General features: G+C 39.9%; 1 protein-coding gene across 1 annotated transcript in view; it reads left to right on the forward strand.

The window, feature by feature from the left end:
* The first annotated feature begins 8371 nt into the window (after positions 1-8371).
* Positions 8372-13395, forward strand: part of LOC140324054 (mitogen-activated protein kinase 12-like) — a 48654-nt gene continuing 43630 nt past the window's right edge. Inside the window, exon 1 of the mRNA XM_072401602.1 lies at positions 8372-8811. Within this exon, the coding sequence (XP_072257703.1) occupies positions 8579-8811 (233 nt within the window). The 5' untranslated portion in view covers positions 8372-8578. The remainder of the gene's footprint in view (positions 8812-13395) is intronic.

The following is a 13395-nucleotide window of genomic DNA, read 5'->3' on the forward strand; positions in this document are numbered from 1 at the left end:
AAAAAACAGATAGGTATATACATTTTCAGTGATTTCATGGGGACCTAGAAATCGTTACTGTATTTTTTATACATTCTATATTTATCCTAAACACAGGAAATCTGAAGGAGGACTTGATGACATATAATGTCATGGAATTAGTACAATAGAAATTGTTTACTACCGCTACAGCACCAAGGCCATGTGTCTGAATCTGACAAGTAATTGTGGGTGGATAGCTTGTTCTCACTCTGCTGAAGAAGTGTTCTCCAGAGGAACAAGTGATGCAGTTCTTTATAAAGCCATAAATATACTGTATCGCAGGATAAAATGTAATATTGCTACTGTGCTGATTTGAGTTGGAAAATAACTTAGATACATTCTGCATTATAAATTCCTTTTGATTTGGGGTTATAGGAGGCGTATACGGTACTTACAATTGCAGTCCTAGAATCTAGATGCAGAACAGTAACAGACCCCTAAGAATCTTTGCTACTCCAAGACAATAGGAATGTGCCTTGACTGCTTTCATGCTATCATGGTGATTGGATTATTGTAACAGTATTACCCATGTGGGTGTTACTGGTGATGTATGTTCTGGGAATACATTTGAAATAAGGAAGCAAACTTAATGAGTAGTATAAAAACTTTCAAAATTGAACTAAACCCTGAAAAAAAGAAATTGCTACCAAACATGTCCTTTAATTGCAAATAGAACCAGCAATGTCCCTTCTGCAATAAAATAACTTTACCTGCCTGATCACATTTTTTTTTTACACACAGGCACCACAAATACACAGGCACCTCCATTTTCTGTCTTCCCTTTTTCCTGGTTTCGATCTTCGGCCATTCTAATCGGCTGGTCTGGGATGACGTAACTCACATTAATGTCAATTCAGGAGTCAATTCAGGGGGCTGGCAGGATATTCAGCACATCCCAGCATTCTGTGCAAAGCTACAATCAAGCAGGTAGATATGCTTTAAAGCACAAGGAACATCACATTTTACGTTCTGCAATAAAGATCTGCTTTAAAGATAATTTTTAACATTACAAAAAAAAAAAAAAAAAACAGACAATTTTTTTCCAAATACTACCAGCTACTATGACCTAAATAAATGAAAGCCTTAAAGCAGAACATTGGCCACAACTGCTTCAGCCCCGTCTGCTTCTGGTGTTTAGGCACACTGCCTGGCCTTGAGGGGGTGTCAATCACAACCTTTAGAAAGGCAGTGAAAGTCAATGAGTTTAGCAACAAAATATTGGTGTATACAGTGCACAGGATTTCTTCACTGCACCAGTGTTGCCAACCATCCGTAAAAATACTGCAGGGGTTAAGAACTCAATTTTTGCCAAGGTATCCTTTAGAAAGCAGACACTCACCTTATTCCTCATCCAGCATGCTTCTCTTTTGACTAGTTCTTTGAGATGTATGTGGGCCCTCTGTGTCTTTACATGAAAAGTAGGTCCTGCATTGTAGGTGAAGACAGCAATGCCTGTGAACACAGTATGGAGGCCCTTTCAAAAGAACCCACAGAAAACAAGTTGTGATGGAATAAGCCAAGTGCTTTTTACAGAAATACTAGGCAAATATGGACACTAAAGTGGAACAAAACTTGCAAAGTAAAACAATTGTGAGCAGGCAAGTTATTGCAGAAGAGAAAGGTTATGTCCTTTCTCCAATAAAAAAAATACACAAACCTGCCCGTTTGCAATATTTTAACTATACCCACCTTTCCTCGCATCTTTACCTAGTCCTCCTCCCGCTTCAGCATCTTGACCATCTGGCGTGCAATTATAGAAAAGGTTGCAAACATGCGTGTAAATTTGTTTTATTGAAGAAATTACATCACTTGTAAAGAACCTGTCTGATCACTATTTTTTTTGTTCTTTGTAGGTTTTGCTTTAAACTCTTCACAGTGTGGTGGTAGCCACATGCAAGGATAATTCTACCGTATTCAGAGTTAGGCTTTAAATTTCTAGTAAGAGTGAAGTTTTCCTGCCTGCTAAAATGCTAATCCTACAGCTAGGAAAATGATAGCAGCAAACTAGCACAACCTCCAGCATAAATTTTTAATCTAAGCATACTACATTACATGAATTTTATACTGCAGAGAAAGTTAAGAGTTGGATTAAAAGTCCTAAAAACTGCAGTTTAATAGCATTACCAGCCATTTATTCACAAACTTGAACTGTAGTATTCATAGGCTTCAAGGCAAAAGCCTTCTTATAGTTAAATGTCTAAAAGCGATAATGAAAATATCCCTCTAGGTAATATATCATTTCAATAAAGTCAATGCTCCTGCAATAGGGTATTTATGCAAGATGAAAAACGGCAACCTTGACAAAGTACAGAAACTGCATACATATTCCCATAACCAGTGATGCTACAATATTTCATATGCACTTCATTCTAATATTCTGTATGTTAAAAACTGAACCAAATAGATAGATTAAAGAATATATAAACCCAATCACTAAAATCTCATATATGCTTTAACATGTTCGTGTGGTTTAAAAAGTCATGATAAATATTTTTTAATCTGCAGTTTTCAATAAAATGATACTTGGTGATGCGTCCAATTTGTTCTTGCACTTCCGGTTATAGGTTGCCACCAATCTGTCCATGTGTCCCAAGTGGAAGTGGCTGCAAAAGGCTCAAACAATAATAAATTATTTAAAATAAACCATATCATTTAGGTTTATGTACAGAACTTTAGCAAACAAATTATTATTAATAAAATAATAATAAACAGTATTTATATAGCCCCAACTTCCTAACTTAAAACCCTTTCACATCTCCGCAAGGTTCCATGACTTCTCTAGACCTACCCCACACTCTGAAACTTTCTTCGTTGTTCTATTGGGCTTGCTCCTGCTTTCTACACATTCAAAAAAGTTCTTAAAACCCACATTATTAATTAGCCACCATTCCATATCCTCCTCCTATAGTATAATGCTTTCTGCCTCAAGGCTCCCTCTTAGACCAAGAGTTCTATCTTCCTCCTGTGTCATTGTTTGCTTTCTGTGTACCATCACAAATCACACAGCACAGTCAACTCTAATCCACTGTGGTCCTGGGCCAGCTGGAAAATCAGGGCTCCCAGCTGATACAGAGACTGAAAAATTAGTACAGTTGGGGCAGCTGCGGTCAGGCTCCAAAGCACCCCCAAGCAAAAGCTCTGCTGCCAAGCAGTTACCCCTCACGTTCCCAGGCACTGATTGCAAGCATTTAACAAAAGCTATAGGGGACCAAAAGACTATGGTGTCCTGTGGCTATGCTATGGGGCTATCTTGCTACACAATGCTTGATGGAGGTAGCAACAATATTTAACAAATAGATTTTCTATTCAGAAAATGTATTTTGTATCGGGAATAGCCTTTAAATTGGAGACAATGAGACTCTTAACAGTTTTATGTGGTTTATTATACACATACACAGCTTTGTACATATAAATACTAAAAAGTATAGTTTCAAAAGAATGAGTTAAACAACATAACTATAGCTCCTTAAAAATGACCTGAGATCAAAAAAATTACTATGTCTTATAACCAAGAATAATTATTCACTTTCACTGATATGCATAAGGACGCGAAAAGATACAGCTAGCCAAAGCTGCAAAGAAAAGACAGATGGAGGTACGGATTAGACTAGCCTAAGCAATGTATTACAAGAACCACATTCCTGAGTCCAAATTTTTCAAGTCCAAATATTTATCTTTGTACCAATTAGTCTATGTTTAGATAAATGTTTGTGCATTTATGAGTTCCATTGATTGCCGGGAATATAGGAGACATTCCAATACTTTTGGTAAATGGCCTTATACAGTCCTTTCAATTTACGAGTTACATTGATTGCCGGGAATGTAGGAGACATTCCAATACTTTTGGTAAATGGCCTTATACAGTCCTTTCAATTTACATTCAGTTACATTGAATTCTATAGTTGCTCCAGATAGTTAGCCTCTTAGAGGGACAGTTAAAGTGCAGGATAATATGTTGGAGCTTTATAAATACAAGTTACTAATAATAATATGAATGTTTGTAAATATAAGAGAGGTTGCAGAATCATATTGTAATGCTTGTGGCCCGCTTACTACTGGTGAATGATTTAATACAATACTGTTAAAACTCCACTTCCTCTCCCCTAAAATGTACAAATAATTTGATCTGACATCTGGTTACAGCGGCCAGTCTGTGTCTTGGCTTATTGTTGGAAGACAGACTACAATTTGGCTGTGGTTGCAGAGGGTAAATGAAAAACATATCATGGAGAATCTTACCTCTGCAAGTGGGGGGACAGGTAGAAAAAAGTTCAATACCTAGTTTCACTGGAATCAATTTCTCTCTTCTCCAGAATATGGACACCACTTGGCTCTGACTTAGTTGTGGTAGAGTGGCGGAATCCGACTAATCTCCCAGAGGTTGTATTGTGCTAGGTTGAGGGCCTAGGTCCCCTTCAAACCTTTTCTTCTCCACTTGTCTCTCCTTCATTTTTCCCCCCTCCTTGTTGTTCTATGTGTTGTCTTGTACTGGGTTTTTCACTTAGACAGATATTATACCAGAATTAAAAAAGAACGCCGACTCCTGTGAGTCATCACTACTGTGGGATCATTTAGATGATGAAGGTCTCTGCTTCTTCTACAGTCTCCAAATTGTGCCCCTCTTGCATTTGATGTGGATTTAAATCTGCATATCAGGGTTGAAATTTTATCAGAATGGGTTATCCAGCATCCCTTGATGTGTTTGAAGTCATGCTTTGAACTTGTGAGATTCAGGTAGGTGGTTTTTGCAGAAAAGGACAGGTAATATCCCTTCTGCAATAAATGCTCTTACCTGCCTGTTCCGTACCCAGCTGTCAGCTGAGCTGCACATGCCAGTAAAACCTGGCAATTCTGGCTTTTCTTGTGGATTCCAGGAATCAATGAACTCCTGTGCAGGAGTTACATCATCCTAGCACAGATAATGAAGATTGCTGAAGATCCCCTTTGGACAGAAAGATTGTGTCACCCAGCAAAGTTCAGTATTAATATATTTGGTGTGATGTAATTAACCTGGGTTCTGGGGTAATAATCACCCCCCCTCCATATGAAATTAACAATGATCACCCAAATAGGAATAATAATATATCTTTTAAACTGATGGTTCCCAGCTACACATTGTGGTGTCGTGCAATGCACGTTTTGGACTTGTGTTTCAACACAGCCAATCACATGAGGCCATGCCTAAGTTTGAGTGAACAAGTGCACCTCAATGCACGCAAAGCCAGTCTAAATTTTAGATTCCTCTCTCTCAAATCAAATTAACACACAATTTATTTATTGAATTATAGACCATCATTTTGAAGGTCAACACTTTGCCTAACCATAATGATATGGAAAGCAGTGCTGCCATTGTTGCTTTATTGTACTGTGACTAACGAGCACCATAGTGACTTCCCTACAAGGTTTATGCCCTGAATTCACATACGTCCTCGTCTTAAAAAGTTAGCTGTAGTCTGCTTCTTTTTGAAGTTGCTGGGGGACATTTTTTTCATGTGAATCTTTAGACCAGCATTGGATTTTAAGTATCATCACAAAAGGAATTTCAGATATCGAAGTCTATACAAATAACTTAAATAGCAGTCAAGACCAAACATATCATAGCGGTCATTCCTTGTTTCCCAGCTGTGGGAAACTTCTTTTTATTTATAAACAGATGTTTTGTTTCAGCTGTGGCTATTTGTATACCATCTACTTTCAATTAATTATTTTATATAATAAAAAAGGTAATTATAAAAAAGGTGAAAGGCTTCACTTGATGCTTTACTAGTTGTAGATAATCAAAGTTTTAATCTCTGTTAGGAGAAATGACATAGAACAATCATTTACAGAGTTATCATTTCAGGACATGTTTTTTATTATGTCATAGTTTATCAGATATAATATATAAAAAAATATAATAACCGATAATGGAAATTGGTTAAGATTAGGGATAAAAGGTTTTTGAAAAAGGGATAGGTTGAGGGAAAAGGATAAGTTAAGGTTACATTATGAGGTTGGGGTAAAATGATGGCTTAGGTTAGGGGGGAAGGTTGTTTTGGGTTATTTTGTGTGTGTGCACACAATAAATTAAATGTGACGAGGTATGATGAATTTTGTGATACTAAAAACTGTGGTGACCTAAACTACTAGGCCAACCCATGGAGAGGCATTTGACCCCTGCTCTGTGTCATACAGATTTGTTTTTAGCACACCTCCAAGGAGACACACAAAACTAATAGAGCATATACATATAAAAATGAAGTTAAAATCTTTAAACCGGAGAGCATGGAGACCAGTGGCGGTCCGCAGCTCTTGCCGGTGCACCCTCCAGTGGGGGAGATCCCGTACAGATCGCAGGCCCAGGGCGATGGGCGGGTTGTGTCTCTGGACACAGGCTCAACCCTACGATGGGAGAGTGAATGGGTTCTAGCAATATGATGTCACTCAGGGGCAAGTTTCTTCCCCTTTGATTGACACAGGAGCTCATAGATTCAGTGGTCGGTGAGCTGCAAAAGGTTGGAGGCCACTGCTTTAAATCATTGCCCTTAAAGCTGAATTGCAGGCAGACATGTAAAAAAAAAATCATATAACGGAACTGTTAACCTGCCAAAAATATTTTATTTTTTTGTAAATCAATCCAGATTCAAATAGCTCTTCCATAACACAGCTCTGCCCTTCTATCTGTCTAGAGCAGATTTTTCAACTTTTTGTGCTGCAGTTCAAGCAACCTTGTCATTAAACAAAAGCTTTTTTAGGCAAGGCATACCTGTAAAAAACAGAAAATACTCACCCAACAGAACAGAAACCTGAGAAATTTTCTGCAGAAGGCTACAGGAAAAACAAAATCACCAGGTGTGCCGATGACCTGTGTCTTCCGCTGGCACCTCCTGCTGACCTCCACTCCCTGCATTCGCCCTACATTTAAGGGGCACAGGAAGCATGAAAACATTTACTTCAAAACTGCAGCCAGTAGGATTACTATTCATTAAAAATGGCACAACATCCACAACAAATGAAAAATTCATTGTGACTTGGACCTTAACTTTCTCCCCAGCCACTATACAGAGTTTTCACTTTATTGATAAGCCAGTAAAAATAAAAAAATCTTTCTGAGCTCATTGTGATCCATTCAACTTTATATTGAGGTTGGTTGGCACCCAGGAACTGTCTCACAAATTATGCTTTTGCAGTGGACTAAAGTTCTTTGCATTCACCAGGAATCTTGGTACATTTTTTTTTTTTTATGTATTGGTACAATTTACACCTATTAACAGTAAATGATCTGCAAAGGGACCCGGTCAATTACAGAAGACCAAAGGTTTTCCCTCACACGGGATCAGTATCACCATTCAGCGGAAATACCATAAATTTCGCCTCCGGTTCTTCCCGACACTTTCTTTAGAGTTACCGATCCATTAGACTTAATTGTTTAGGTCACCTCCTTGGATCTCTTATAGGGTTTCTTCCCTGAACCAGGAGACCTCAGGCTCCATCACAGCCCTGTTTTATTATCATTAGCCAGGTGATCAAAGCCACCTTCAATTCCTGGCCTGGGGGAGGAATGGATTGTTTGGCCTACTCAGTCCTATGGATCCCAAATAAAGTGCTGCAAACCTGCATTACATTACCCAGGTCCTTTAATCCCCTTACCAGATACAACTGAGGAAAATGTGGCCACATATTCTCTAATCCTGGCATTGTTACTACATTGGATATACTTATCTAATGATGTGAGGTTGAAGTCCTAGTAAGCAGTATTGCCTATGGTACCCCTGCATGAGATAATTCCACTGATATACATTTGTTTTGTCTCTTTGTGGAGGCGGCCATCTTGGTAGAGGCAGGGATTTGCTTCCTTATGTCAGAGCCTCCAACATGAAGAAAGAGAAGCAACACAACAATGACATCACCAAACCTGTCTCATGAGAGGAGCAGTCAGTGCGAAGGGCTATCACACTGCCATGGCACCTTCACATACCAGGAATGGACTGTTTTCAGGGGGAATTAAAAACAAATCATTTTTTTCAGCGTGCTTCCAAAGTACACAGAAATGAGAACAGGAATGCTATGCCATTGTGTATAAATAAAATTTAATGCAGTTATTATGGGTTAGGTAGACCTGGCAGAGAGTTTTGTGCAGCACTGCTGGGCCCTCCCTGACAGGATGATGTGTTATATTGTGTGTATTTATTTATTACTACTGAACGTTTGGGGTTGTATGGCTGTGATAGGCCCGGGCTGCCTGTTCCCATGAAGGTAACTCCTCCATAGAGTTGTAGGTGCAGCCAGGACCCTCCACACCCAGCAGCAGCAGCAGCCTCCTCACAGGGGAGGGGAGGGCAGGGTGGACTCTGGTCATGTGACCGGGCACAACAAAGCTCTGCTGGGCTGCGCTTCCTGAAGCAGGACAGCCGGGAGAAGAAAGGAGCGCTGCACTCCTGTAGAGGAGGAGAAGACGGAGGGAAGGAGGTGCTGTGAGTGTGGGAGGAAATGAGTGCACAGAGAGCAGCCCACACCGAGGAGGGGGCGTCAAGTCATTGATGGTGATAGAGGCAGGCACAGGTTCTATGTATGGTGCATGAGACACTCTGCTCATCCAGCTCTCTGGAGACCAAACCAGCCAAGGAGCTGCCAGGTGACACCGCGATCCCCGGAGTCCTCCATCCTCCCTCCAGCAGCAGCAGCAGCCATGTCCTTACCTCTGCCTAAGAAAGGCTACTACAAGCAGGAGGTCAACAAGACCATCTGGGAGGTGAAGGAGCGATACCGGGACCTGGTGGCCGTGGGCTCCGGAGCGTATGGCACCGTCTGGTAAGTCACCCGCACGTGGACCTGCCCCACCTAGCCTGGCACGGGGAAACACTGCAGGCATGGGCACGGCATGGCATGGGGGGCTATCACCCAGCTTCTCATGTCACCCAGCTTCTGGGTACTAACTTGTGATTGTGGCCCCAGTACTTCTTGTTCCTATTTCCGCCCAGTAGTCCAAAGGATTGCCTCACCCCAAACATACACACAAGTTTCACTTTTCTATGATTTATTCACATTTCGGTTTGAGCAAGTTCCTGTGGAAGTGCAACCAAGTATTTACATAATATAAAGCCCTTCTATGTGCCAGGACGGGGCACCTGGGCTGTAGAAGAGCAAGGAGGTTGTGTGTACAGCGCTGCCTAATATGTTGGCGCTATATACATGGGGGTATTATGTATATACAGAATTTATAAGTATCTCTCTGCCATGTCAGGGGTGTATAGGGGGTATTATGTATATACAGAATATATACCTTTCTCTCTGCCATGTCAGGGATGTCAGGGCTGTACATGGGGGTATTTTGTATATACAGAATTATTACCCATCTCTCTGCCATGTCGGGGGTGTATGGGGCACATGGGGGTATTATGTATATACAGAATATTAGCCCTTCCGTCTGCTATGTCAGGGTGTATAAGCAGCACCTGGCCAGGGTACAAAGCACACAGTATGAAGAGGAATGCATTCTAGCAGTGTCTGTACATGTAGGAAGGATTTGGGGTTTGACAGTGTTTGTAGCACACAGTGGACATGGAATGTGACAGACTTATGAGCAGCACATAGTTGACCTGGGGGTCTGATGGGCTTACTTTTCATACATGGTGGACATGGGGTGTTGCTTGTAGCACACAGTAAACATAGGGTCTGACAGCCCTATAGCACACAGGGGACATGGGGTGTGATGTTCTTGTATCAAACATATGATGTGCATACATGTCCTGACATGTGAAGGGTCTGATGGGCTTACTTTTCATACATGGTGAACATATGGGGTCTGAAGGTCTTGCTTGTAGTACACATTGGACATGGGGTCTGACACTCTTATTTGTACCAAACCTGTGCATACATGTAGAAAGTTCAACAGAAATGAACAACAGTTACATCACGGTCATGTCCTGAGCAAGGAATGCTGGCCAAATACCATTTGTAAATATTATTTTTTTAAGTGCATGGACTTGGGTCCCACTAGTCATGAAACACAGTATTATTGTTTACAGCATTTTAATCTGAAATGCATGTCTTCTATCTTTTCATCTGGTCTATTTTTTTAACTAATATCCCTATATCTGCATTGCATGCTTAAAAAAGGATTCAGAGTGAGCTGCCTAAATTTGTTAAATAGTTAAACTAGTGTAGAGACAGAAAAGATTTAATTATGGGTGGAGTTAGTAACTAAAGTGTTTCATATTAAGTGGGCTTGGTCTTTATCGCAGACACTATAATGCTGTTCAGGCTTTGGATTTTTCCAAGAGTTGTTTGCTTACCATTTATCTCTTTGCTTAGGCTATGTACAGAATTGTGCACTTTACAATTGTTCAAAATATTCGTGAAAAATCATTGATCAGTCGTTATTCGTTTGTTTTTTAACTATATTTATTGCACGTGTGTACGTAGCCTTAGTTGTATCTACAGCTCGGACAAAATTTTGGGTAAGAGGGAGAAATACATCCCCAACTTAAATGAAAGGTTTCATATGTGCATATACATCAGTATACATAGCACATTTATCTAGCTTTATTCAATGCTAAAGGTGCACACTTATTATTTGGTTGCACCCAATGTCTTTGCAATCTCTTTTAGATTCACCCAATGCTATGTAGTACAAGGGTCCTCACTTGGTATCCCCTAGAACAGCTCCTTGCACCAAAGTTGTAAAGAGGCAAATCTTATTTGTAACGTAGCCAGCTTCAAACCTGCCATTCTCATGCCCTGTATGGTGTCTGATGCCAGCTCTGGGAATTTCACAGCCTATTCTGTGATTTTATTGTCAACCAGCTTTTTTTTTTTTTACAAATCATCTTTTCTGAATTCTGAGAAATTAAAGATGTGCAATAATTGTCGTTAAAAAACGTACGATTAACGAATATTCGTGATTATTTTGAATGATCGTATTGTGCACAATTCTGTACATGCTGAAACGATACGATCATTCAAATATAATCCACCAATAATGTACACACTTTATATACGATCGTTTGAATGATGCAGAAAGTGACATATGCAGGAAAAAGTGTATCGCAGAACAATCCACCATCACTGAACGACCGTACACACAATAGAAGGCGAACGATTGTCGCCCAATCAGATCCGCCGCAACGGTCATTCGTTTCATGCGACATTCCTCCTTCATAGGCGTTGTTTTGCACTTTTTATGTTAACGATTATCGGACAATCGGTCTTGAGTTGTTAGTTTCCAACGATAATTATTGCACGTGTGTATGTAGCCTTAGCAAATAAAGTATATACTAATATTGAAAAAAAAAAAAAAGGCATTGAGGAATAAACTAGGCATACACTGTTAGATGTTTTCTACCATTAGATGTAATCCGGCAAAAAAAAATCAATCTGCAATATCCATTGTAACTCGTAGAACATTGCTCCTCTTGTTTTGGAGCAGATTGTGTATGAAATCTGATTGAAAATCAAATGTAGCACCAGTGCTGCTAGCTCTTTGCCACTCAAAGAGTTTCAAAGCTTTGCAGCTATCGTTACTCTGCTGCTAATGTTTTTTTTTTTTTTTTTTCGATAAGGGCCATTTCAGATCCATGGTATTCCACAACGGTTACTGTGACCTCAACATCCCTTATTTAAGTGAATGGAAGCGGTTGGGGCCCTTTGTCTGTACATGGATGCATCAGGCTATGACGCGTTTGGCCACAGTGGTTGTGGTCTATAGATCTGCACTATATGCAAATATTTTGTTTGCCTTTCCCAGGTACACAGCAGCAGGTTACTGTGCTCCCCAAGTTGTCAGCCCCTCATTCAGTTTTAATAATTAAAATGTCTAATCTATTGAAAACTGCATAGTGTAAGCTAGGCATTATACCTGAATAGCAGTATTTTCTGGAGGGCTCCTTGACCCTAATGAAGAGAAATACAGGTATTTTATTGGGTGGACCCAAGACTATACAAAGATTTCTGTAAATTCATCCTTGTCCTTTTGTATACTAAAAATACAACAACTTTACTGTATATACGCTCTGTTGGGGTGGAATAGCATTTTGTGCATGTTGCATCATTGCTGAGTCCAGCAAATGTGTAAGCATTAGAAAATTCTAGCTGATCCTTCTGTTTGTCATAATTATTATCTGTGTCAACACAAACTGCCGTTTTGGGTTGAGTAAACCTTGAAAATAGTTTCTGCCATTATTTGGCACTAACTGCTAGTATTCATAAATTTAGCAGCTGCCTTACTTGCAGTGTCATACTTGGGGACCATATATCATTTGGCTCACACTGAATGATCTCAGTTTGGCATATCTGGAAATATATGTGCTAAGGATAAAGCTCTGGGATAAGCATATACATACAGAACTAAAATTTCACATTAAAAATTTGTAACCAGACAAGACCTTTTTGCAGAAAGAGAATGGCAATGTCCTTTCTGCCCTGAAACATGCTACCTGCCTGATTTTTTTTATTTTTTTTTTCAACTGTTAAAATTGCTGAGTGTTGGCAGCTGTGATACCTGGCACATTCTGGCTTCCCCTGCAGCCTGAATGAACGCTTAATACATTGTCATGGCCTGAGATTGAAACTAGAAAGAGAAGATGATGATAGAGGAAGGAATGGGGACAGTCAAGTATAAACAGGGGTTCGTTCTGCTTTAATACAAGAGACATGTCTATTCTTGAATCTTGTGTGCTTTGTGTATTTCTGCCAGATCTTTAGTGATCCAGTCTGAAACTCTGTGTGGGAGCCTTCTATGAAAAGAACCAGCCACTGCTGTTCACTATCCTTTAGGGTGGCCGATCCTGAATTCTCCCTCTCTAGTAGTTTCTACAATCAAAATATAGTGGGTAGACCTGCTGGCTTCCTTCCACAGCTTTGCTTTCTACTCAGGTAGTAGTGTAGTGCTGACATCACCATTACTTTAAATGGTAACAACTTGACTTGCAAAGACATATGATGCTTAACCCCTCTAGCGGTAATCCCGAGTCTGACTCAGGGTCGATCTTACTTGCAAAAAGCGCTAATCCCGAGTTGGACTCGGGGTACCTAAAAGCAGGATAAAAACCCACTTACCTTGTTCCGTCACTGTCCCTGGCATCCTGCTGGTCCCCGCAGGTCCTGGGGACACCTCTGCCTCCTCCAATCTCCAGCTGCGAAGTGCATATTCGATCTACGGGGTTTCCCTGTGACGTCGGTACATGTGTTGGTGCGGCGGGAAATTTAAATCATTTTGTATTAGATTCAATACAAAACAGCTGTATTGAGTCCAATAAAAAGAAATAATATATATAATATATATTATATGCTACTATTCAGTTACATTACATGTTTAAATATTTTTTTTATTTTTTACCAGATTTTTGGTTTTTGTTATTTAAAGTTAAACTAATAAATTTAATAAATATCAGTGAG

Source organism: Pyxicephalus adspersus, chromosome 2, assembly GCF_032062135.1.
Source record: "Pyxicephalus adspersus chromosome 2, UCB_Pads_2.0, whole genome shotgun sequence".
In the NCBI taxonomy this organism is placed as follows: domain Eukaryota; kingdom Metazoa; phylum Chordata; class Amphibia; order Anura; family Pyxicephalidae; genus Pyxicephalus; species Pyxicephalus adspersus.